Here is a 26,025-nt window from a genome sequence, read left to right as displayed (position 1 = left end):
GATAAGGTAAGTCTTTCAAAAGATGGAGTCATAATAGATATTTTGCATATTATAGAATCTTTAAAAACCAAAGCCACCACTTTTCCAACCAAAGTCCCACCCACTTTGGTAATGATTCCATCTACGTATAAAACATGATAACCGGTAGGTAGTAACTCATCAAAGCAAATTGCTGACGTTTCATTATTCTGAGTTTCTGTCAAGAAACCAGATTCTTCGCTATGATAACACCATTCATTTCAGTTGAAAGTGCAAATGCTGATCGACAAAATAGCTAAGCAAAAATTAAACAAATCAGCATTGATAATACATTTTCTTTCCTTTTTAGGCTGTAAGGGTTCTAAATGGAATTAAATGTTTCCAAAACGTCCACCTGACTGATGTACATTACAATTCCAACGGGAACTATCAACGGTTAACAACTAAAAGACACATCTTTCAGTAAATCCCCCCAATTTTTTTCAGATCTATCAGAAAATAGTAAAACAGCACATGCAACCTGCAATCCTGGTTGGTAACTGGCTAATAACAGGCAAAGAAGTTAAGATATTTATAACGCGCCTGTGCACAAGTGTTTCTAAGCGTGACAAGACTGGGGGGTGAGGACAGAGGGAAGACAAGTCAAACGATCTTACTAGGCCTTGTGACATTCAGACCATGCAAGTATGACAAGGAGAAGTGCAGGGGGAGGAGGAGTGCATGGGAAAGGGAAGGGAGAAGTGTGATCAGGACAGCATGGCTCTGAATAGGTGCAGCCTGGGCAACCTGGCACTGGAAGTGCAAGGAGGCAAGGGGGTGCTGTAGGGGTACAGATACAGCCCCTAAGTGCGTGGCAGGACAGGAGGCAGTGCAAGGAGGACTGGTCAAGGAGAAGCCTGGCACCCAGTGAGACTCTGAGGGTACCAAGCCACCAGTCAACACAGCAGACAGGTAGGTTAGCAAGGAAGCAAGAGAGAGAAGGCAGAGGAGAAAAGGAAGGTCTTGAGCCGCTTCCAGAACTTCAGGTGGTCAGGCTCAGGTCTGAGAGGGGCAGGAAGGTTGTTCCAGAGGGAGGCACCGGCAGAGGAGAGAGAACTACCCCACCACTCTGCTTGGAGAAGCGTCTGATCCACAAAGAGTTGGATGGAGAGTTATGATGGAATAGATAAACTGATCCCTGTGTAAGTAACATCATGAAATGGTGAAGTCTGAAAATAGCTACCTTCTAACCAAAGGAACCTTATACTTATATACAGAAATAGTAATTGCTTCATTTTTTGCGTTCAATAATGTTTATTACTCATTTGAATAATAACAGCATAAAATGCCAATCAATTAACAAAACCATATAAGTAGTATCACAAAATGATAAAGATACAATTGAACAAATGGTTATTATAATGCATATAATCAATTCAGTGTACCAAGGTTCGTTGCTTTATTTTTAACCAAGCTGTTTTTCGATTTACACTTAAATAAAGAGATATGCTTTACTTATATGCAACCATTCACGTTCATCATATTAGAAACAATTTAATGTAGATGTGGTGAGGCCCCTGACGTTTTATCATTTGTGATCATAATCCTTTACAAACGGTCACATTCTTGTCATCTGCGGGGTATTTCCCAGCCCAGGAAATAGGCATTGGAATGTACCTAACAAATCGAGAAATCCCATGCTTATATACTCCTGTTTTCTTCTGCAACTCTTCTGGTTATGACAATCATGTGATGCCTGCTCCTGACCGGCTTCACTAGAATGTGGCATCCAGGAGTTTCCAGAGCCATTTGCCAGTTTTGTATATCTTTAGTACACCCTTTGCATTCATTACTCCCTGGCTCCATTTGCAGACTCCCTGGTATCTTTTGCAAAAATTACTCCCTGGCAGCCTTTGTAGATTCCCTGGTATATTTTGCAAAATTACTCTTTAAATGCTTTTGCAGACTCCCTGGTATCTTTTGCAAACATTACTCCCTGGCAGCCTTTGTAGATTCCCTGGTATCTTTTGCAAAATTACTCTTTAGATGCTTTTGCAGACTCCCTAGTATATTTTGCAAACATTACTCCCTGGCAGCCTTTGTAGATTCGCTGGTATCTTTTGCAAAATTACTCTTTAGATGCTTTTGTAGACTCCCTGGTATCTTTTGCAAACATGATTCCTTGTCTGCTTCTTTTCAAGGGTGATGCTTCATTTGGCCTAAAAGCCTTTTAAAGCATCCATGTGTTCTTCCTGCCTCTGCATATGCTATTTCCTACTCACTGGCAAATTTTTGCAAATAAATTTGTTGCAACTAGTTGGGCAGCTAGTAGATCAAGTTACAGAGAAAGAAAAATTGGCTTCTTAGCGATTCTGGAACTCTTTCTTTATTTTCTTGCTCTCCCTTCTACACAACACAGCCCCACTAGCATATGAATTGAACGCTTGCTAGCCTGACCTGCAGTGCATTTATGAGCAGCTGAGTAGGGTTATGGGCACATGCATTAGAGGAGGCGAAACGAACCATGTGAGCGGAGCAGAGCATGCATGAGTCCTCTATTGAAAACTTTAAAATGTTTGTAATTATTAAGAACAATTTCCGTTCTGGTCTGCTGAGAAGTAGGGTTCCCAACAAGCTGTGAATGAATGTGAATAGCAACCCAAGTACATTATCACCATGGAGCACATTTAGTTCACTGATATGTGATTAACACGAATTAAGAAACTGCAACACATTGATTTGAGAAATCTGAAAATAAAAATTATGATCTACCCAGAAAAGGTCTAGATCTGAATACCTGCTTTTTTCATTTAATAATTTTTGATCATTGATTTCATACAAAAACACACGATCACAAGGAGTGTCAAACACTCCTTATTCAGCACCCAATTGTACTATCCCAGTATACCATTATAAAATCTTATGCTAGTTCAGAGAAGCTTTATCACCACCTTAAAGAGATGATCACTTGCAGAACCGGTGCAAGGATGTATGCCCCCTAATGCAAAGACCATTTCCGCTGGGATACATTTGCTGTTTTTACGCCCAACACAGGTTCCTGGTCTAGCACACCCTCTGCTGGTGGCACCACAAGTAGGTCCCTAAAATTCCCTTGCTGTACAACTGGCCCTAGGTACATGTCATGAGTGGATACCAGCAAGACACCTTGAACTCGGGAATCTACTCTGAGACTCAGGATGGAAGAAGTCTATCTAGCACACTTGGGTTCGTAGGCAATCTTGGTCTTCAGCAGCGAACAATGGCACATATCTCGTACGGAAGCGGAGAGAGCGTGATCCCAAGCCTGAACTCAGACACATTTAACTTAACATCGTCGGGTGCCTTGAAGCAGAACTTTTGCAGGAGGGTAGTGAAGTAAAGGAACAGCTCCATTTTAGCTAGTTGTTCTCCAAGACAGATTCGGTTTCCTAACAAAAAAAAACATGAATACAAAAAGTGATATGTCAATATCTTGAATCGTTCTAATAAGTGATTCGTTTATAAATGTAAATTCACTTTAATGCTGCATATATAATGATAACATGCAGATCCGTTAGAGGAACTAAATTTGGAGCTTTTATTGAAATATCATTTTCAATCAGATTACTTTCATATAATATTCATACATTCATTACATCTTCTTTACCTCAAAGGACACCGTGACAAACCCAATAAGTTGTGTGTAAAAAGTGAATGGTGATAATATTAGGTTTTTATAAGGCACTTCACAGTGTATTCCTCATGATTCTAAGCACTGTTATAGTGACCGTTAATATAACCCAATTAAAGAGTACCCATTTTATCGACCTTGGAAGGATGAAGGGTTGCAATGAAGCTGCAGGGATTTGAACCCGCAATGTGCAGGGATACCCCATGTCAGAGGTAGGCGCAACCCTCCCCAGATATTCATCTGGCATGCAATGGCCATATTTATACTTCATTGTATTGCTTTCATTCAAATAATATACCCTTATAGAGCGACGGAAGGGGTCTAGAGCGACGGAAGGGGTCATTATCGTGGGATAATGAACCACCACCAAGTTATGGCATGGGGCGAATCCAAGGGCCATAAGCTGGGGAAGGTTTACTATCCTAAGCAATAATGACCCCTCCCCAGGTATATAAGCCTATTAACAGGTATTGGTAGTAGCAATACATGTTTGGGAGTTTTGGTGGTGAAGTAAAATATGTAACTTTAACAGAGAGTAGGGTAAATAGACAACAGTTAGTAAATTAAATTTATTTTTATTGTGTAATATTTAAATAACGTGGTTGTCTACATAAGTGAAGCATTTTATTTGCAAACCAGGAAGAACTGAAACAGTTCTAACATGAGCATGCATTAGGAGCCCTATAAAAGTAAACGGTTTCTCTATAAGAATGTGAAATAATGGTCCCATGTTTAGCTTTCCCTTTCGTGTATGAAATCTTGCCTAGAAAATTGATTGTTGTTTCTCCATCTGCTTTTGAAGGCAAGACACAGGCAATATCAGTAGTTCCTGACTGCGCTCTAAACATTCTGATTGGCTGAGAGGAGATCAATAACAATATCGATGTGCTAATTAAGCAATATGACCCGAGCGGCGGAAGCATTACCGACTCAGGTAATGCCCCGGGGCCCATAGTTATAGGCCCGAGCGAAGCAAGGGCCTTAACAAAGGCTCCCAGGACATTACCTGAGTCGGTAATGCCCCCGCCGCAAGGGTTTTACTGGTATTAGTACCCCGGCCCGCATTATGTGCGTGACCAGGGCACTAAAATAATTTTTTTCTGTCCCGAAACACTGCAGCGTTTTGGGACAGAAAAAAAAAAAGAAACGACCAAGAAAATGGCCACCATGCAAAGGGAAAACGGAGTCTGTTTTCCCTTTCCATGGCGGCCATAGGGAGCGGACGCGCTGGGAACACTTCTTCCCAGCGCGTCCGGTCCAGAAAAGGAAAAAGAAGCAGAAGGTAAGTGCGGTTGGGAGGGAAGAAAAAAAAAGTTCCTGCATCCCCGGTGGATGGAAGCCTCCAGCCGTGTGGAGGCGTGAAGCGGGGATGGCCCCACTCCGAGTCTGCTATCGTCCCCCATCGGGGACGCAGGAGCAAGCAGGTAAGTGGGGTGGAGAGGGCAGGGAGTAGGGAGAGAAGGGAAGAAAAGAAAAAAAAGAAAAGCTTTCCTGAGTCCCCGGCGGGGGACAAAGGCAGCCTCTCAGCCGTGGGGAGGCTCGGAGCAGGGATGGCCCCGCTTCGAGCCTCCTCATTGGCTGATGGGCTGCCACGCCCCCACCGAGGACAAGGCAGCTGGCATCCCGGCCGAGAATCGAAGGATTCTCGGCCGGGTAAGGACCCGGCGAGGGCCAATCAGAATGCATGTTGCATTATGCTTGACTCTCGGGTACTAATAATATTAACCTTTAGAGTGCACACGGCAAGCATAAAATCAGTTAAATGTGCTGTTGTGGGTTGCGGTTGTTGGTCACTAGTGTTGCACCATATTTTAAGAACACCGTTAATGGTGCTTAAATGGCTGAAGCCCTTGTAATGGTGCAATTTGCAGGCTTCCTACTCCTTGGCATGTAACCATTATTGAGTGCCCCTGAAACCATAAAGTAGCTGGACTCGTAACCCCGTTACTGAAGTATTCCTAGTCTTGAAACAGTGGAATTTATGATGATACTTAAGCACACCTTTGGATGGTGCTGCACCTCAAAACCTGACAGCTGTGCATTTTGTATGGTGCTGCATCCCAAAACTATAATACGTATATTGATCTGTGACCGCTATCAATACGATACCCGCTATAGCCAGTGCAAAGGTAGATTTCGGGAGGCACATTAATAATTATAGTGGTCCTTTTCAGGAAGCAGTGACAGAGATCTCCAGACTGGACCTCCTGAAAAGTATGAGAATGTCATAGTTCCCCGGTCCGGTGGCAGTGGACGGACTCATCTGTTGGCATTACATTGATCCAAATTGCGGACAACACCAGAATGAGGGTCATTTTGAACACTGGCACAATACACTGCTGACAGTACCAGAATTAATGTAATCTTGGTATGTGGGACAATGCACTGATGAAAGGTCTAGAATGAGGGTCAAAACTGCTAAGAGTAGACTGCAAAATGTCCACTGGATATTTTTTTATGAGAATTTTATCTGGATGGGTGATAAATGGTGTGCATTTGGAAAGCTTGCAACCTACCTTTGTGTTCAGCCTCCACATGGACAGTCTGCTTTTGTGAGTGCAGGTGCATCTCTCGTAGCCCACGGTCGAGTGCTAGACAGCCAATTCTGGAGTCAGCAAATGGACCGAACCAGCTACTTGTTATGCAGTAAGTAGCTCCTGTCAGTCCCTTCTCCTGCTGGGTCTTAATGTGCCAGAGTTTCTACAAGAGGCTAGGAGGTCTACTTGAAGCAGGCGGCCATCAAAATAGGACATGAAGGAAAATGAGTGAACAGGTGAATCAACTGTCTGGGGTTGTCAGACAAAATGATGTACCTGCCAGAGACTTGAGGCTGCGGTTTCTGCCGGTGCGTTTGCTGGTTTCCACCACCTGTGCTCTTTGGCTAACCACACTCCTATGCTCCGATGATAATGGAGGAACTGCCCGGACTCCTGATGTTGTCAAGATATGATAAGATGCAACCGTTACAAGCAAGGTGTCAGGGAAGCTTGGAGAGTAGTGCCCCAAGTGTACTAAACTAGGCGGTAGTCTGATTAATTCAATTCCAGCTTTCAACCTCCCCTAGTTATTTCATTCAGCCTTCCATACTTCTCTTCGGCTAGTCCGATAGGTGTTTTTCAATGTAAGAACATCCAACAAAAAAAAGTAAATGTACCTAGGTTCTTCATTTTCAGCAAAGCATCCTTTATCTGTGGCATGCTTTTTAACATAATGTATTGTGGTCTTATAAAGCACCCTTATTCTATTAATATTCTAATATTGCCTTGCTAGGCATTGCTCTGTAAGAAAGGGTGCAAGATGTGTTAGTCGCATAGCAGGAAGGCAGATGTTGAAAACTGTGGTGTTGATGGATTCAGGTTGTAAGTACCAGTCACCTGTATGCTATGAACATCTTTATGTTTGTGGTTGGTGCAGACCGGGGAAAGTTTGCCATATGGGCAGCCCCCAGGTTTTGGAGTGCAGAATTTACCAGAATGGTTGCTAATAGAGGATAAAAAGCGTCAGAGTCTGTTAAGTGCATTAGACCTGGTCGGCCATCTGAAGGGGTGTAGATAGAGTAAGGATGCAATATTTTAGTAGTGAGGTGCTAGTTGAGGGATGAGAGGGGAGGGTGAGGAGGGGGAAGGTGGGTTAGGGTGTTGTTGCTTCCTAAGTCCTGGTTGTAGATTTCACTGATATTCAGGAGCGGACCAATGTCGAGCAGCAGAAGATGCACACATCAAATTAATTTCGGCAGTACAGTTTCACAATTGCTCATCGTAAAGTAGCCCATGTTTCTGGTACAAAGTTTTTAGTCGATTGCTATTATCTTTCATTGCGCTCAGAGTGGTTGGTTCAAAAGCCAAGTCTTGAGTTGTTTCCTGAAAGTCAGGTGGTTCAGTTCCAGGCAGGGCTTTTTGGCCATAGTTTTGTGACCAGAACTGAAAAAGAGGCTCTTACTTGTCATTTTTAATTAAAGTTAGGGTCTAGTACTAGAGCAGCATTGTGAGTACTGATACTTTGCATTTAGCTGTGTGCACATCCGGCATTGTGTTATTCTGCTTTAGCCCAAAAAAAAAATCGAACTTAGCTATGTGCACATCCTGCATTGTGCTATTCTGCTTTAGCCTAAAAATCGAACTTATCTGTGTACACATCCAGTCCTGTTATTCTGCTTAGTCCTTGAAATAGTATTTCGCTGTGTGCACATCCCGCACCTTTATTCTGCTTACGCCTTTAAATCATAGTTAGCTGTGTGCACATCCTGCATTGTGCTATTCTGCTTTTAACCTAAAAATTGAACTTAGCTGTGTACACATCCTGCATTGTGTTATTTTGCTTTTGTCCTAAAAATCGAATTTAGCTGTGTGCATATCCTGCATTGTGTTATTCTGCTTTAGTCTAAAAATCGAATTTAGCTGCGGGCACATCCTGCATTGTGTTATTCTGCTTTAGCCTAAAAATTGAACTTAGCTGTGTGCACATCCTGCATTGTGTTATTCTGCTTAAGCCTAAAAATCGAACTTAGCTGTGTGCTCATCGTACAGTGTCTTATTCTGCTCTTAGCCTAAAACTGAATCTAGCTGTGTGTACACGTATACGTTGCCTGGTACTCACATGCCCTCTGTTCTAGCCATTCATACCCCACCCTCTGCTTCTCACATTGTCCTCTTCCCATCCCTCTGTGTCTGCATGTGCCTGCTCCATTCCTGCCACATTCCTCATGTTCCTGCCGGGTTAAGTGCACCACCTTGTGTCCCCTATGGCACTTTCTATCTCCCCTATCTTCTCAAACTGCATCTCCATCACCTATCCTTCACCTCTCACTAAATCTGGCAGAAGAAAATCAAAAAGAACACTCTGGCCTCCAATCCAGGCCTACCTAAAACGGACACCTATGACAGTGCTTCAGCCAGAGAAACTCATCAACATCCTCTTCGTCGTCCCTTCACCCGGCCTATGGACCCTTCATATTGTTGCTCAGCTCTCTCCTAACTACACATCACACATCAATGGTGTCACCTGTTGTGAGGTCCTTCTTGCCTCCTTCTCCTCCTCCAGGGTCATCATTAATGTCTGTCTAAATGGTACTGTCCTGGTACAGGGTTCTCAACCCAACTCCTTTTCGATAAGATACTCCCGCGGCTTATACATTTTTCTCCCTGCCTCCTTCTTTTATCACCTCCACATGCACTACCGCCCAAGTACCATCCTTGTGTCCTGTTTTGCTACCTTCTCTTGGCTCTCTACCTTCTCCTATTTCCAACTCTCAGGCACTATCGCCGCTTAAGGGAGGGACTGCTGTCCCATGTACAACTCCCCGTAAGTCTCTCATAATTGGCAATCTGCTCCATACTGACACTCTTAACTCTTGCTCTGCTGTAAAGCACTCCTCGGACATCTGCCACCTCCTTGAACTCTTGGACCTTCATGTTCTTGCCCTCACTGAGACATGGTTTAAGGACATCTCGATCACAAGTTTTGACACACTTCTCCCTGAAGGCTACAAGATCCTCTCTGAGCCCAGGACTAAAAGACCAGGAGGGGGAGTAGCCCTGATCTATCCAGAGTGGATCCCTATCTACAACATTCCCACTCAGGCCTACTCCTCCTTTGAATGCCTGGTCTGCAGGCTCCCTCTCTCCCCAAGTCTCCTCTCTTACTTTGGCCACCTTCTATAGGCCTACAGGCCAGTCCACCCTCTTCCTTTCTGAATGGGCTGCCCTTGCCACTTTTCTCCTCTTCACCTCCTCACAACTCCTCCTGCTTGGGGATCTAAACATCCATCTGGACTCCCGGACTCTTTAGGACCTTTCTGAAAACTCTGCGACTCTCTCTCTCTATCCATTCTACCCTCTTCTTCAACTCACACTGCAGGCCACACCTTGAATGCTCTCATCTCCACTGACATCCCTCTCTCTACCGCTCTTACTACAGCACTCTCCTGGACCAATCACTCTCTCTTCCCACCTTACGCTCTCATCTCCTCTAGCACTGGCATTCGCCACACTTCCTCCCACCTTCAAGGACACCCGCCCCATGAAAAGAGTGACAGTGGCTGCCTTTGCATCTTCCTACTCTCCACCCCCTACTCTCTGCAGCATCTAACAACATGGCCAAACTTTTCGAAGTCTGCAAGGAATTGGCCAACGCTTCTGCAGCCTCAACTTCCACTGCTTCCACCCAGGCCCTCTGCTCGGCATTGGCAGCACATTTCACTAACGAAACCTTGGACATCCTTTCCTCTCACTCCTTCACCAACACTTGCACCAACATCCTACGAGCTCTCTTCAGCCTCTCACACTCTGCCCCCTCTCCCTTTTTCTGCTTTTTCCCTGTCACACCTGAAGAGGCCATTAGGCTAGTCTGATCTATGAAAGCCTCTTCCAAACAGGTGGATCCATGCCCCTCCAAAACTATCAAGGACAACATTGACACTCTAGCTCCAGCCTTGGCGGACCTCTGCAAACTCTCTTTCGCCTCTGGAGTTTTCCCACCCTCTCTCAAACACTTTCTGTTGTGGCCATTACTCAAAAAACCTTCTGCCGTCCCTTCTATCCTGGCAAACGATCACCCTTTTTCTCTCACTCCTTTCCTGGGCAAACTACTGGAGAAGGTGGTCAGTCAAAACGTCGAATTTATTTTTTTATTATATGTTTTTTTTGGGTTCGGTAAGTAAAAAAAAGGGGTAAAATAAACAAAAATAGAAAAAAGGGGGGTTGGGGAGGGAACCCCCCATTTCGAAAAAAAAACGTATTGAAAAAGAAATTCAACTTTTTTTTTTCGACATTTTTTTTTCGACATTTTGACTTTCGACATTTTTGTTTTCGACCAAATCACTATAAACCACTGGAGAAGTTGGCTATCTCTCATCTTACTCTACACACTGAATCTGCTGGTTGTCTCCACGATCATCAGTGTGACTTCAGAGCACACAGAGGTACAGACACTGCTCTCCTGAATACCTATGAAGACCTGCTCTCAAATCCTGACTCTAACTCTCCTTCTGTCCACATTCTCCTTGACCTTTCCTCGGCATTCGACAGAGTGAACCATAACACCCTGATCAATCGTCTCCATGATACCTTGGGCATCACTGATCAGGCCCTGGTGTGGTTTACCTCTTTTCTCTCGGACCATCCATCCCAGGTGAAACTAGGGCCCTTTCTCTCAGCTATCTCTCTCTACTTGCGGGGTCCCTCAGGGATCAAACCTATCCCACTGGTTCTTCAATATCTACATGGCCGCCTTGGCCCACTTGAGCTCTTCCTTCACTTCCAACTTTCAGTGTTATGCAGATGATACTCAGCTCTCCTTCAAGCTACCCTGAGCTGCTTCTTCCTCCTCGCTCATTCATGACTGTCTGTCCGTCTGCAATTCAGTCTTGGTGTGTAGCTAACAACCTCTGCCTTAATGCCAGTACGACAGAGATTGTTCTCAGTGGGACCCCTGCTCCCATTTTCCCCACTCTCACTCTGGCCAGCCTCCCTTGGCCCTGCACCCTCACCCACCAGTGAGGCAAAAAACCTGGGGGTCATCTTCGATTCCATCTGCCCGTCTCCTCACACATCTCAGATATATCCAAAAAATCTCACTACCAGCTGAACCTCCTCTGAGGTATCCTATTTATTTTCACTTTCCCCCAGAGACTCATTGTCTCCAGAGCTCTGGTTCATTCTAGACTGGACTACTGTAACAGTTTCTTTCTCAATCTCCCTACTTCTACAATCAGACCTTTACAACTCATCCAGCACAGAGCTGTGAGACTTATCTTTGGCCTCAAGCCCAGGGACCATATCTCTCCGGCACTGAAATCCTTCCACTGGCACCCCGTGGCTGCAAGGATCAAGTAAAAGACCCTCTGCATAGTTCAGAAGGCTTTCTGGGGCCAGGGCCCGCATTTATTATAACACACTCTTCCCAAATACACTCCCTCTAGAGCACTCCACTCATCCTCCTCCAACTCTCTGAGTGTGAGCCGGTTTTTCAAACAGAGACCTGGGGGTACATCCTTATCCTCTGCAGGGGCCACCCTCTGGAACAGTCTCCCTGCCTCTCTGCGTCTCGAGCCAGATCTCCTTAAATTCCGTAAACTCCTCAAGACCTTCCTCTTCTCCTCTGCCTTCTCTCTACCTCTACCCTGCTAACGTCCGCTTTCTACCTGATACCACCTCCTTCTGCTCAGCTTGCAAACTGGTCACCTAGCTCACCTCAGAACCTTACAGGTCCCAATCACCCACACCAGTCCCTGCACTTACCTCTGGGCCCCCGTGCTACTTTCAGCACTACGCACTTCCCCAAGATAACCCTCTGCACTTAACATGGCCCTCCTGGACCAGGCGCAATTCCATTCGCCCATCACTCACATTTCCTGCCTGGCACTTACACGATCTGAATGCATCTCACCCAGTAAACTCGTTGCCTGTCCCTTTGTCTCCCCTTGCCCCCCCTTGCATTGTGCACCTGAAACACTTGTGTTAGTGGCACATTATAAAGGCACAATAACCTGCTCATAACCCCTCCAATCCTAACTGCTGGTCACACACTTGCATTATTGTCATTTGTTATGATTGCACCACCCTCTCCTCACCGCCTGCCGGGGTCACCCCAACTATCAGATAACACACTTTAATTAGCAGAAATGTCTTCAAGCCTAGTACGCTTATTACTGTATATTATTCCGAAATTTCCAAGGGCTTATGGATGATTGCATCCCATGTTCCCCTCCCGCCTTGGAGCGCTTTGAAACACTCGCTTTGGTCTATAAGCACTTTATTAATATACAATACAAACAATACAATACTTACTTTTGAATTAAACAGGGCCTCTTCCATGGTATGAACAATGGCTGATGCAAAATGTTTTTGAATGGACCCTTTTTTTATCGGCAGCCAGTGGAGAATATGCAATGGTGTTGTGATAGGTTTGAATCGCTGTATTCTGAGAATGAGTCTTGCCGCTGCATATTGAACTCCTTGAAGTTTCCTCATTAGGTAATGTGAGAGTCCAAAATAGAGGCTGTTTGCATTGCTTAGTTTGGATAGTACTAGCGAAATGATGGCCATGGCCCTTTGTGTGAATGTTAAATAAGGGAAGTTGCAGAATAGCATGTGCAGCTGGGAGAAGCAGATGACTCTAATCTGTGGATCAAGAGTTAGGGTGTTGTCAGTTGTGTTCCTAGATTCCTTAATGTGGTACACAGGATTGGGCAAGAGCCATCTCGTCGGGCCAAGGGATTGTGGTGGATTTAGAACCTGTAGGATTGCAGAGCAGAAGTTCTGTTTTTCTAGGAAAGAGTTTTAGTTTGTTTGGTCTCATCCATGTTTCCACCTATGCAAGGCAGTTTTTAATGTCTGGAGCAATTAGTGACAAGTGGTTCACAAATGTGTGGATTATTTGAATGTTACCCAAGCAGTTGTAGCTGAAGATATCAGATCCATTGATGGTGTCAAGTCATGTAGGGGTGTCATGTAGATGTTGAAAAGTAGGGGTGAGGATGTGGATCCTTGGGCACCTCTGCAGGTAAGTGGGCAAGGCCAGGCATTCTAGGGGCCCAAGATAGTCATTTCCGTTCTCTCCGTGAGGAAGGAGGTGATCCATTGTCCAGCTGTTTCTTTAATACCAATATCTTTCAGTCTTTTTAGAAGTATCTTGTTACCAAAGGTGCCAAGAGCAGCTCAGATGTGGAGTGGGATGAGCACACGCTCAGAGTTTTCTTTCACATTGGTTTTAAATGTATCCAGGATGGAGCACAGAGCCAATGCTGTACTCCTAGAAGGTCTAAGTGTGTGCTTTGATTCACCCAGAAGGTGGTTTGTTCCAATGAAATTCCAGAGTTGACTATGTATGAATTGTTCCTGAAGTTTCCAGATGAAAGGTTGTTGGTGTAAAGCACTGGGCACAAACATACCCTGGACCATGGGCAGAACCTGGGATAAGCTTTAAAGCAGTGAGAGATAGGCAGCAACCATGGAATGGCAACGTTCCTTCATTCACTGGCTGCATTTTTGCTGCACCAATACCGGGCGACCGAAAAACATCAGCAGGCAGCACATGCCCAGGATGGCCCTTTCTCCCGATATAACATAGGGGCCCCATATGCCACTCTGCCATGAAGCATCAATGCTCATTGGTGCAGCGCTTGACCCAACATCCAAAGCCACTAGCATGGACTAGACTAGCATTTACGTCAAAGTGCCCCTGAGAACACTGGGTGCCTTACTGAGCATGGATCACAACACCCCTTCAAATATTTTGTTTTCTTTTCGTGAAATCTGTTAATTAGTAATCACAACAAATAAATAGCAGGAAAAGGCTGATTAACTCTTAACAGGAGCCATTGGGTAGAAGAATGGCATGGCCCTCGGGAAAAGGCATGCCACACTGTGGACGATGTAAAAAGAAAAGAATGCAATGCCCCAATATAACTGGAAATCGGGGATGGCTAACGAATCCGAAGGGGGAGAGAACTGAGGATAAAACATGGCCAGCAATGGTGCAATAAAGAACAAATGCATAAGGTAAAAAGGGCACGACAATGGAACCCAAAATGCATCAGATAGGTCAAAATGGTAGGATGTGGCGGGATGCACAAGGAAATTAGGTGTGAAAGAACCAAGCTAAGAGGACTACTTGCCTGGCTGAGGAGCAGTTATTAAAAGAGACTATTAATAGAGAGAACTGAATTCGGTTTGTCCCAATGATCTGAAGCATGCAGGATGATATGTTGTGCTGATGAAGGGGGATTATTTGAAGGAAAAAGTGCCATTGTTCTGGCCTTCCCTTGGAATATAGAGCTCTGGTGTTTGCCAAGTGGAGAACACTTTCCTATAAATTGGGATGATTTTATATGGGGAGGGTTCCCTATATATATACGGATCACAATTTTACTAGAAAAATACATTTAGTGGCACTGGAAGCGGTCTTGTTTCAGAGGTAGTCACAGTTGTAATATTGTAATTTTCAATTTACATAGATCATTTTGAATCGTAATAATTTTTGCGTGAAGTTTTCGATTACCATTATCATAAATTAAACTTTGCAAGCAGACAATTGGAGGTGTTTTTTAGAAGTACTGAATTTGTATTTACATATGTCTATCATGGAGACTCTTTGAAATTTGGCAGGTTGATTGCCAGAGATCAGTATTACCAACATTACCAGTGAGGTGACTTCTTATGTTAAGGACCCATCCATCCTTTTCAACCGATTTACTTGTACCCAAGCCTAAACAACCGGAATGTGAGATCATCACTCTCCAGTTGGTTTGCAACACTGTTAAAGTCAGGGACTTTCAGTAAATTGGTCCAAATTCACTCTGATCCAATACCAAAGATATCAGTTCCAAGGATGCTGTGTTGGACATGTTCTTCTATCTTCTTTATATATAAAGCAGAATGTATGTATGTGCGTATTTTGTCCTGCTATACAAATCCTCACAGTTCATCCCACGTCTACCAAATTCTGCATGGATTCCTCTTTTGTCTGGGGCAAGATCGTAGTCTATGTTTGGATGCAAAAATCTTATATGCTAATCATGTCTGTCGGAAGCAGCTGTGTGAGCGTGCGAGGTTCTAGCAGTCCACAGTGCGGTTTGACGGATTTGCATGCAATGTGCAGGCTGCTTTCCTCGGATCTGAGGGTCAGGAGACACGGACGATTCTGGTTCCTGGGAGTTCCTGGCAGTTTTAGCACCGACCAGAGAAAACCTCCTGCTGCTACTGAGCTGGCCGAATGAGACCTTGCCTGTGCCCCTGCTAGTAGGCTAGTAGGCCTGTGGCGCCTTTCCTCACCCGCCCTGCCTGAGCCTTGGGTTGGGTTGGCTTGCGACTCAAAACGCAAATGCAAACAACATCAATGAGGCAACGTAAGCGGTTACCTGACCACTTTTCTACCATGCCCACCCTGTTCATAACGTTAATGTAGTTATCACAGCAACCACAGCATCTCACATGGTGGCACCCTCAGGGTTTGAGCCAGCGGAGTTGGTTCCTGACGTGATTGAGCTGACAGAAACAGCTAAATCTGCAAATTGTAAGATGGCCATTGAGGGTTCTGACGAAAGGTTGAGGACAATAGAAACCCCCTCCCGCCCACGAATCCTCATTAGTCCTGACACCGCCAGAATTGAGTATGCCACAAGGTGAGTTACAAACTGATTTGGAGAAATGTATGGCCTCCGCAGATAGTGGGGGGAGGCACTAATAGCATTAATAGCATGGTACCTCAACAGAACCCCACACAGAGTCCCACTGTACTGTTCCCTTGTGGGGAGAATCAGTCGGTGAGAGGAGACGGGGGGTACATTATGTGAGGGGAAGGCGATAACAAAAAGGCACCTCAGCAGAACGCCGCACAGAGTCCTACTGAATTGCTCCCTCGCAGGGGTTATCAGATGGAAAAAGGAGAGGGGGTGGAGGGGGGGTCATCGTGTGTGTGGCCCCCAACTAAGAAGGCAGATCTGAAAAATGAGCTTTGCAGCCATTATGTATTACCAGGAGGGGGGAAGCCCCTATCCTCCTAAACATTGGTCCATGTGTAGAGGAAGTCCCAGACATGGCCTGCAGACCTGCCCCTCATTTCGAAGCACCAGTAAAGTACTCGTCAAGGTACGTGACATATGAAGAGCAGATGAACCAACAAAGAGCTGCGCTGGGACTGTGCCCAGTGTACATTAGAAGAACTGTACCTGTTGAAGCGCCCATAACCAGACAGCCCTGGGCAGCAAGGTACCCCATCAGACAACCATACCAGCCACTGATACGCACCAATGAGTATTTACAGACTGCACATGAAGAGACACAACGAACCCTGATGGAAGGCCAATGGTAATGAGACGAGGGCCGGGATAGACTCGCACATGGAAAAGGGTAACACGCCAGTGCGAGCAGCCATTCAAATGGATACAAGAGACACGAAAGTGAAACGATGTCGAAAACGTAAAAGAATCATAGCCATGGACCAAGATGGAAGAATCAAACCAGCTAATGTGTGTAAATAGGCTTGAAACGCAAGATGCAAGAAATCGATATTGCTTGCAATGTTTAGTAGAAGAGTAGAGCGGCAAGCGCCAACTATATAGCTACCTCAATAAAGCACAATGTACACGTGCGACTCCATTTTGTAAAAGCAGAAGTACGCCCAGGCGGCCTAACTGGACAGGTTTCATATCCAAGCCCAAGGCAGGGGACAGAGCGGAATCGAAACTCAACAAAGGACGGCTCAGGCCTGGGAAATCGAAGGTCAACCCAAGAAAGGGAGTTGAGCTTCAGCTGAGGAGAATCGAAACTTCAGAGCATGCCAGCATGCCATGTGAATGTCAAGATGAGGAGGCCCGGGCAGGTGGCGGGACTACAAGGAGAATTAAATACACGAAAAGCTGGAAATGAAGCAGATTCATGGTGAAGTAACACATGATCAGCCAGGCACGAAGATGTACCACTGCCTGATGTCATCCAGAACCCGGGGATGCAATAACTTTTCCCGATAAGAGACTACAGTTTCAAGGCCATCCTTAGCCAACTAATTGACACATCGCCCTAAAACACTGATTGATGGAAAGGAGGCAGGGTGAATCCTGGGGCACTTGCACCTGGGTGCCCATTCTGCATGCTGCTAATTAAAGTGGAGATTTATGCTTAGGGGTGTAACTGGCCCAATCACAATGGACCATGTAATCTAGGGTCCTATAGATACTGTAACCAATAGGACGTCGTAGTTTTAGTGACGTCCATCACACGTGATGTAGAGGGATGGGCGTAGACGCCCACCCGATAAGAGTTAACCAATCCACCTGCTCTGTTACCATATACAGATATAACACCTATACTTAAGTTACCTTTCCTAACCAATTATATTGCATAATGATTTTTTATAGAATTAGACGTCAGTGATGACGAGTTGTGCCTATAACAATGACTGTTTGACTGAAGTTCGAGGAAGTCGGAGCGAGACAGGTGATCGTAATGCTGCTGATTACCATTTGTTTCTCTGTTTGATGTACTTGTCATTAAATGGACTTCCCTTTGCCAACTTACTGAGTCCTCATTATTGAGTCTTGTTGGAGTAAATGAATCCTGTACCCCCTGTCCTCACATGGTGCAGCTATCTTGTCTTACAAGTTCTAGAGGGTGAGCACTGACCTATGGGCCCCTCAGTGAATTCCTCTCCTCCTGAACACTGGTAGCGTGAGGATGGTTTCGGCCATTAATTATTGATTATATAATACTAAGACACCTTAGACCGACGGACAAAGTAACTCCGGGTCTTCGGCAATATAACGAGTCCTTTCGCCATTCCGGCTGAGTAGACTGAGAAGCTCCCCGTGGACAATGATAGAGTAAGTCCATAAAAAATCTGCAGTGGGTCTAAAGGAACCCGCCTTTCCAAGCATAACCCTTCTCATTCCCACAGGCAGCCAATCGGATGAAAAAACCTTAAAAGGCTGGAAGGGGCGGTAATCCCGAAGTTCCAGAGAGGAAAAGATGCGATCGGTGAGTGAAACAACAAACTCGTTACTTTGGCAAATGTCGTGTAGGCATTAGAGCCAGTAAGGGAAAGGTAACGGTGGGTGGCGGAGAAAAAATTAAATAGTCAGAAGTAGAGAAGACTGTATATATATAGGGGTAATGACTCAAGCATAAGAGATAAAGAGTGGATACCGGGGGGATACCCGAGAGAAAAACAAGTGGTACCGGAGGGACACCCGAAAGAAAAACAAGGGATACCGGGGGGACACCCGAGATAAAAACAAAGGATTACCAGGGGGACACCTGAGATAAAAACGTAGGATTACCAGGGGGGCACCTGAGATAAAAACGTAAGGATTCGCCTTATTCCTGCGCTTTAATACAGCGGTCAGAAGAAACGTGAACTCATAGCCCATATAATAAGGGACAAATAGACTATGGTGACGTTTAAAGACGCATCAAAGGAGTTCATTTAAACTCCATGACGGGGTATTAATTCGAAGACAGGTATATGTATGACCAGCTGGTGTCTGTCTAGTCTGTCAAGTGTCTGTCACATGTGTTTTGTTGTATGTCGAATGTAGAACAATTGTATTATTGATTGTGTGAAATGAAATTTGGTTTTACGCGATTCTGTAACTGAGAGGGAATCGCCAATGAATTGATGGTTTTGAGTTAATTGATAGTAAAATTTTGGCCGGAAAAACTTGGATCGGAGCTTGCGTATTTGGTGCTTGCTCATACTATTGGAAGGATAAAACACTGTATAAACATTGTTGGTGGCGGAATCATAAATGGAGGAGGTCACCCCACTTGCGCATCTGTGCATGCAACTACCTAAGCATGCACCAAAACTCACGAAGTATAGCACAGAGTGGGTTAAGGGTACCACCCACAAAATGTTCATGCCTTGGCCACAGAATGGGTCCCTTTCTAAGGCTGTTTTACAGCATATGACTGCCTTCCTACACGCCACATATACAGGCAAGAAGCTAGAGAAACGTCTTGCTTTTCAAGAATTGTGGAAGATGGTTGAAGAAACAAAGGTAGAAGAACCACCCACAGACTGGATACTAAATGTATTTACGGAGGGGGGTGAGACGCCTACCGCGCCACCAGCCCTGCCTGAGCCAGTCATTGAAGGGAGTAAAACAGAGGGGCTTTACCCACTAAGAGAACTTAAGGCAGCACGGGGTATAGCAACACTGCATATGAGTCGCCTACGTACAGTAGTGACGATAATAAGGGAAAGGAACAGGAAAACAATATCGCCTCCGCGGTCTCAAGGGACAAAGAGATGCGAAGATGAAGGAAAAGATTGGGCATGGAGTTGTGCACCTCCAGATGAGGAGAAAGAGGGAAATAAACATAAAGGAAATGAAGGTAGAATTGATGAGATAGCATTCGTGAAAGACAAATGGATGGGAGGTCAGATATTACTGAAGTTGGATGGAAAAGGAAGTGATGATTTGAGGCCAAGGGAGAGGTCTGATGAGACGCAAAGGAGAGAGAGAGAGAGAAAGAGATGGAAGTAAGGGATGAAAGGACAAGAAAGAAAGATAGGCTAAGGTGAGAACAACTATATCGCAAAGAGCAAGAGGTAGCCTACGACTGGTACAGATAGACTAAGCAAAGGATGGAAGAAGAGCAAAGGGTACGTGAGAAGAGAGCGAAGAGGCGAGAAGAGGAGGAAATTAGAAGGGCAAAGGAACATAGAAATGAAAGAATGAGGGAAGTAGACAAAGCTAGAGAAGAAGCGAGGAAGCGCAAGGAAATAGACGAGGATACAGAACGAAATCGCAGACAGAGGGCACGTGATCTTGAATATCTGGAGCGGGAAGTTAAAAAACCCAATCCTGTTGTAGAATGGGAAAGCATAGAAGAATTCTTTCCTGCACACGACTCGGTGCAAGGTATAAGTGGGACAAATATTGAAGATGACTTCGACACCAGAAGCATCGGGGAAATGATTGATAAAATATACGATGAGATGGGGCTAGAGCAGATATCCAATGGGGGAAGGGAAGATGAGCGCTTGGAGAGCACTCAGCTGTATGACACTGAGGATGTCACTCGAAGTAATGGGAGCAGGGGACTGTCCATAGACAGGCTGGAGATTGGGCAGAACGAAGAAGATGCAAGGAGTTGTGTAAACTGAGAGTATTCAGGATCTGACTCTGGTGGGGAAACGGAGGATGTGGCACTCGAGGAAGGGAGACGATGCGAAAAACGGCTCCCAGGGGACCAAGTGGTACGATCGTCAGACACTAGCAGGTCCACAAGTAGGACACCGAAGTCTGCCACGCAGTCCGGCCGACAAGAAGGAACACCCCACGGTCAGAGGGGGGCGTCAGCACCTACCTATGCAGACAGATTAAGGGCATTGCCAGGAAGATGGCAAGGTGGGAATGCCACCCCAGCGGTAGATAGAGGCGCTATGAGGAAGGAAAATAAAGACTGTGCATTCCAATTCCCGTTGCTAGAAAAGGGGGAACAAGACCACTATATATTCTATGGCCACACATGGACCGAGAGAACCTTAAAAATAAGCTTCCAATGCTGACATCGGGAACCAGAAAGTGGATACCTGAGTTAGAGAAAATGACGGGGGGTGTCACCTTAGCTATAGGGGACATTAAGGGCCTCCTAATTGCCATACTTGGTGAAAGAGCAGATGATGTATGGAAACGGGCAGGCTATACTAGGGTAACCCTAACTAACACCTCCCATGACGGAGAGCCATTTAATAACTGTAGTGCAGCAGTGTGGAAAGCGCTGCGAGCGCTATATACAGACACTTCTGATATGGGGGCTATAATGACTCGGAAAATGAAAGAGTAAGAGGATCCGTTGATCTATATCCAGAATTTTCAAGACGCGTGGGTGCTCGAAACACATGAGTCTTGGACAAAATCTATCCCTGTTTTCTACCACATATTATGCCATGGGTTGCCTGAACCAGTGCAGAAGCAGCTCAAAAAATTGGTAGGAGTAGAAGCAAAACCATGGGCCGAAATACAGTTAACAATTGCACATTACTGTAGACTACTGCAAGAAAAGAATTGGAAAAAGGAAGCAACCCGTAAGGGTGAGGAGGCAAAGCTGGTGCAAAAGAAACTCTCAAAGTATGCTCTCGAGGGAGCCATGCTGACGAGCCCAGCTGACCCAAGCGCACAGCAAGCAACTAACCCATCGCAGAACAATCAGGGTAACGCAGGATTTTACCAGAGGGGAAGGGGTTTTGGAGGAAAAGGATGGCAGAGTAGTCAGGAAGGGCGTCGAGGTAACCAGGGAGGCTTTCAGAATAATCAAAATAGCTTTCAGAACGCGCAGATGGGCGGTCCAGCTTTGCCAGATGGACAGATGGCCCGACCACCGCCAGTGTGTTGGCTGTGTGGAATGACAGGACATGTGGCGCGTGTGTGCAGAAGCCAAGGCATGTGGCAAAATAGCCAAGGGATGGGGACAGGCATGGTGAATCAGCCTGCCGTCCCACAGCAGGGCACTGCGCAAAATCACACAGTGCTGCAGCAGGCGCCAGGCCTGCAGCAAGGTGCACATGGGGAACGTACCGCAGGGACAATCCCAGCAGACACCACCGCAAATGTCACAGGGCACTAGCTCCGGAGGGGGAGTCAACGCTGGGGCTGGGGGAAATCAACAAGTATACAGTGGGCCGAACTTATATATGAAATAGGACAGCTCGCGGGGGACTCTGATGTGTTCTATTCTATCAGTGACACCAGACCCTAATAGGGAACCTTGCGTGAATGTCGTCATAGGGGGTAAAGAATATTCCTTCTTAGTTGACACGGGTGCGACGCACTCGTGCATACAAGAAGGCAAGTTTCCTTGTCTGGCGAGGCCATAGATACTCAGAGTTTCACGGGAGCTCACAGTAGAGTTCCATTTACAGATGCAGTCCCAGTCTCTGTTTGAGAGTGCGAAATGAATTTACCCTTATTATACTCACGTCAGACCCCAGTAAACATCCTGTGTCGCGACTTAATGACTGAGTTGAATATGACAATCTCGTTTACCGGGAATGGTATACTGTGCTCCACTCCAGGAAATCATTATTCAAACGTGTGCGAAATGATCAGAGCATATACCGGACGTATAGCCATGAGAGCTATACCATTAGAGCCAGAAGTCTTCGCATATGGGGTGTGGGTAGTCATGGCAGGATTGCCAGGCCTTGCAGATAGAGCTATGAGGACACCCGATGAGTTTTTATTCAGACCCAGAATACCTATGCAAGAAGAGGAAGGACAAGTATTTCCCTTAATGATACAATCTGCCACAGTGCGAGGGAAAGTGGTATTGGTAGAAGGATATGATGACGAAGGCAGACAACGGTGTGCTATTATCGCCATCGAAGAAGGGTATCGAGTGACTGACGGCACCGACGCCGATCTGTTCAAAGAACACCCTGACCTGGAAGAGACGAGAGTAGAAGTAAGTCTGACATTTTGGGTCAAAATGATCAAACGGGAGGTGCCACAGAGAATGATGTTGGCGCTGATACGTCCAGAATACTTTGATGACGACATGGCCCAAGTGCCTGCCGCGGTATGGACTACAGGGCCCTATGACGTAGGCCTCCTGAAGGGGGCAGGTGAAGTAAAAATTAAACTGAAAACAGGAGCAATTTTACCACAAGAGCGACAATATCCCATGTCCAGAGAGGCAGATGAGGGGATTGCAAAGACAATTTCCGCCATGATGGAGCAGGGCATCCTAGTGATGTCAGAATCACCTTGCAACACAGTTATTTACCCTGTCAAGAAATCAAAGGGAGGGTCGTGGCGTTTAATCCAAGATTTACGAGCATTAAACGATATAGTTGAAGCCGAATTTCCTTTAGTCCCTAATCCATCCACAATTCTGTGCAACATACCAAATGAGGCAAAATATTTCACAGTGTTTGACCTGAAAAATGCGTTTCTCTCAATCCTGTTGCACCATGACTCTCAAGATCTGACGTCATTTACTTTCAGACAAATGAGCCTGAAAAGCACGAGGTTGCCACAGGGTACTGTGAGTCTCCATCCATTTTCAACAGAGTCCTGCAGATGGACCTAAACAATATTGTAGTAGACAGTGTTGTTTTGCAGTATGTGGATGACATTCTGATCTGCAGCACCACTGAGGAACAATGAAGGCGCGACTCTGTCCAGCTACTGACAATCCTGTCTGAGAAAGGATACACAGTTGATAAGGAAAAGTTACAATACTGTCAGCGAGAGGTGCTGTACATAGGCCATCTAATCTCACACGAAGGGAAAAAGGTAACCCCAGAAAGGGCTGAAGCTAACATGAACCCGGCTAAACCACTCACGATAAAACAAATGCAAAGCTTCTTAGGCCTGTGCAATTTTGTCAGAGAATGGGTCTTCAACTACAGCGCGTATACCAAGCCCCAGCTTCAGGCTTTGAAGAAAGCCCAGGCAACAAAAGGAGAAATTGAATGGACTGAGGCAATGCAGAAGGAGTTTGCAGAACTTAAGGGGGCAATTTGTAAGGCCCCAGTTCTTGGGTTTCCTAATTATGCAGAGGAATTATACCTGTTCTCACACTCTGATGGTAATTGTATGACAACATTGCTCGCGCAGCGAACCTCGCTGGGGTACAAGCCCCTAGCATATTACTGCGGGAGTCTGGACCCGGTCATGAGGGGCCACTTCCCATGCGAACAAAATCTAGCTGCTGCCGCATTCGCCATTGAGAAGGCGTCATCTATTGTGATTGGGTGCTCCATGACATTGTACGTCGAGCACTCATCATTCGCAATACTAGAGAAGCCAAAGGGCACGCTGACATCACAGAGAGCATCTGCCTATGAGGTGATTATCTCCAACCCATCGATCAAAATAGTTCGATGTAAAACTGTGAACCCTGCTACATTCATAGCTGAGCCAGTCGCAGAAGGAGAACCTATACATGACTGTGCGAATTATGAGGAATTCTATGATGAAATCCCCAGGGTAAAGGAAAATGCCCTGGCAGGTGGCAAAATCGTGTTCATTGACGATTCTTCAAGAAGACGGACAAAGATATTCAGGCGTGGCCTTGGTAAAACACCTAGCGAATGGAGAGTTCCAAGTACTCGTCAGTGCGCAAATACCCTCTCACTATTCTGCGCAAGCTGCAAAACTGTTGGCGCTGATACTCGCCATTAAGAATCATGCAGATCAGGAAGTAACTGTGTACAGTGACTCTGCCTATGTGACGTCCACAGTACATGCAGGTCTAGCACGCTAGAAAAGGAGAGGCTGCCTCCGAGTGGACGACACGCCAGGCAACACGCAGCCTTACTGGACAGGTTGATAAAAGCACTACAGCTGCCAGTGGACAAAGCGGTCGTGAAATGCGCCACCCACACAAGGGGACAGATTTCGTGTCACGTGGAAACCATGAAGCAGACATGGAAGTCAAGCGCATGGCATTCAAATCTGAAACAATCATGGACATGGAGGTGGCACGTACCCATGAGAGGATGATGGTAGCGCGAGCCACCCCTGAGGCCTATAGTAACATGGGGCAGACTCAGCTAATGGAACTCCAAGGGGAGGCACCTCAGAAAGAGAAAAATGTGTGGAAGCATTGAGGGTGTTCCTTAAACCCCTCTGACGGTTTGTGGAGGCAGGACAGCACTGGTAAACCGGTAATGCCTGTTGCCCTACTGAAGGTAGCATTGGAGCAGTTACACTACCCTATATTTATGACAAAGGAAAATCTTGCTGCAACACTCGCAGAAGACTGGTTCACACCGAATTTAGCAGAGCATGTTGCATTTTTCATGGTGAACTGCATTATCTGCCAACAGTTTACCGCTGCGCACACATTAAAAGTAGTGAGAGGACTTATCCCACGGCCGAATGGGCCATTCCAGCACTTGCATATCGACTACGTCGACATGATTCAACTGTGCAACGGGTACAGGTATTTAATTGTGGTGGTGTGTCCATTCTCTAGATGGATAGAAGCAGGTCCCTGTACACACCCAGACGCTACCTGTGCTGCCAAATTCCTAGTGACGGAAGTGTTCCCTAGATGGGGGGTGTGCGAAGTAATGAGATCAGATAATGGGGCTCACTTTGTTAATGCAGTGTTCGAACAGATAAGCTTGTTGCTTGGTATAAAGCACAAGTTCTCGTCGGCGTATCACTCGGATGGGAATGGGATATGTGAGCGGCTCAACGGCCTGTTAAAGGAGAGGATAGCCAAGTTGAAGCTCACATTAAGAAAGGGATGGCTGCACTGTCTACCACTGGCATTGTATGCACTTCGGAACCAACCCGGCTCCGACCATCATCTTACGCCGCACGAGTTACAGGCATAAGAATGAGGACCCCTCTTACCCCCCGAGATAGAGCTAGATGTGACCCCTCTTACCCCCTGAGATAGAGCTAGATGTGATGCCCAGCCAACTAGAGAGGTTCTGGGAACAGAGATGCAGGAGTACCTTAACTGTATGACATCTAGCGCCTCTGTCATTTCAGGCCAACTGCAGCGACGGCGAAAAGGGGACAGCACAGCATGAAACACATCAGGAAGTGCTGAAGCAGACACCGCACAAGGTATACATGCGCCCCTCGTCTTCCCTGGCGACAGAGTACTCATAAGGAACTTTACCCGGAAGAGGTGGGACGAGCCAAGATTTAATGGCCCCTTCATCGTAGAGGACTGCACCCCGTCCGACGTCAAGCTCCAGGGCAGAAGGGCATGGATCTTCCTAAATGACATTAAACCCCATATAGGAGAGAGCCTTCCAGCTGCATCCAACTGCGAAGAACCTACAGACAACGGGGAAGGACCTCAGCACATGCAGACAAGATCTATGGCGAGGAAGAAGGACACATGAGCAGAAAAGACAAGACAAGAGTGCTCTTTGTGAAACTCTTGGCTTTACACTGAACATTTCCTCTAAGCTCTAAAGGGGATAAA

General features: G+C 45.9%; 1 protein-coding gene across 1 annotated transcript in view; it reads right to left on the bottom strand.

Annotated features, from left to right (window-relative positions):
* Positions 1-1,252: 1,252 nt before the first annotated feature.
* LOC138545458 (cytochrome P450 2J2-like) overlaps positions 1,253-26,025 on the bottom strand; it is a 794,499-nt gene continuing 769,726 nt past the window's right edge. The window contains exon 9 of the mRNA XM_069642070.1: positions 1,253-3,386. Within this exon, the coding sequence (XP_069498171.1) occupies positions 3,205-3,386 (182 nt within the window). The 3' untranslated portion in view covers positions 1,253-3,204. The remainder of the gene's footprint in view (positions 3,387-26,025) is intronic.

This window comes from Ambystoma mexicanum, chromosome 1q (assembly GCF_040938575.1).
Source record: "Ambystoma mexicanum isolate Mex_15411 chromosome 1q, UKY_AmexF1_1, whole genome shotgun sequence".
NCBI classification, from domain to species: domain Eukaryota; kingdom Metazoa; phylum Chordata; class Amphibia; order Caudata; family Ambystomatidae; genus Ambystoma; species Ambystoma mexicanum.
Note: the sequence above shows the minus strand (reverse complement) of the source record. Positions and strands in the feature narration are given on the sequence as shown.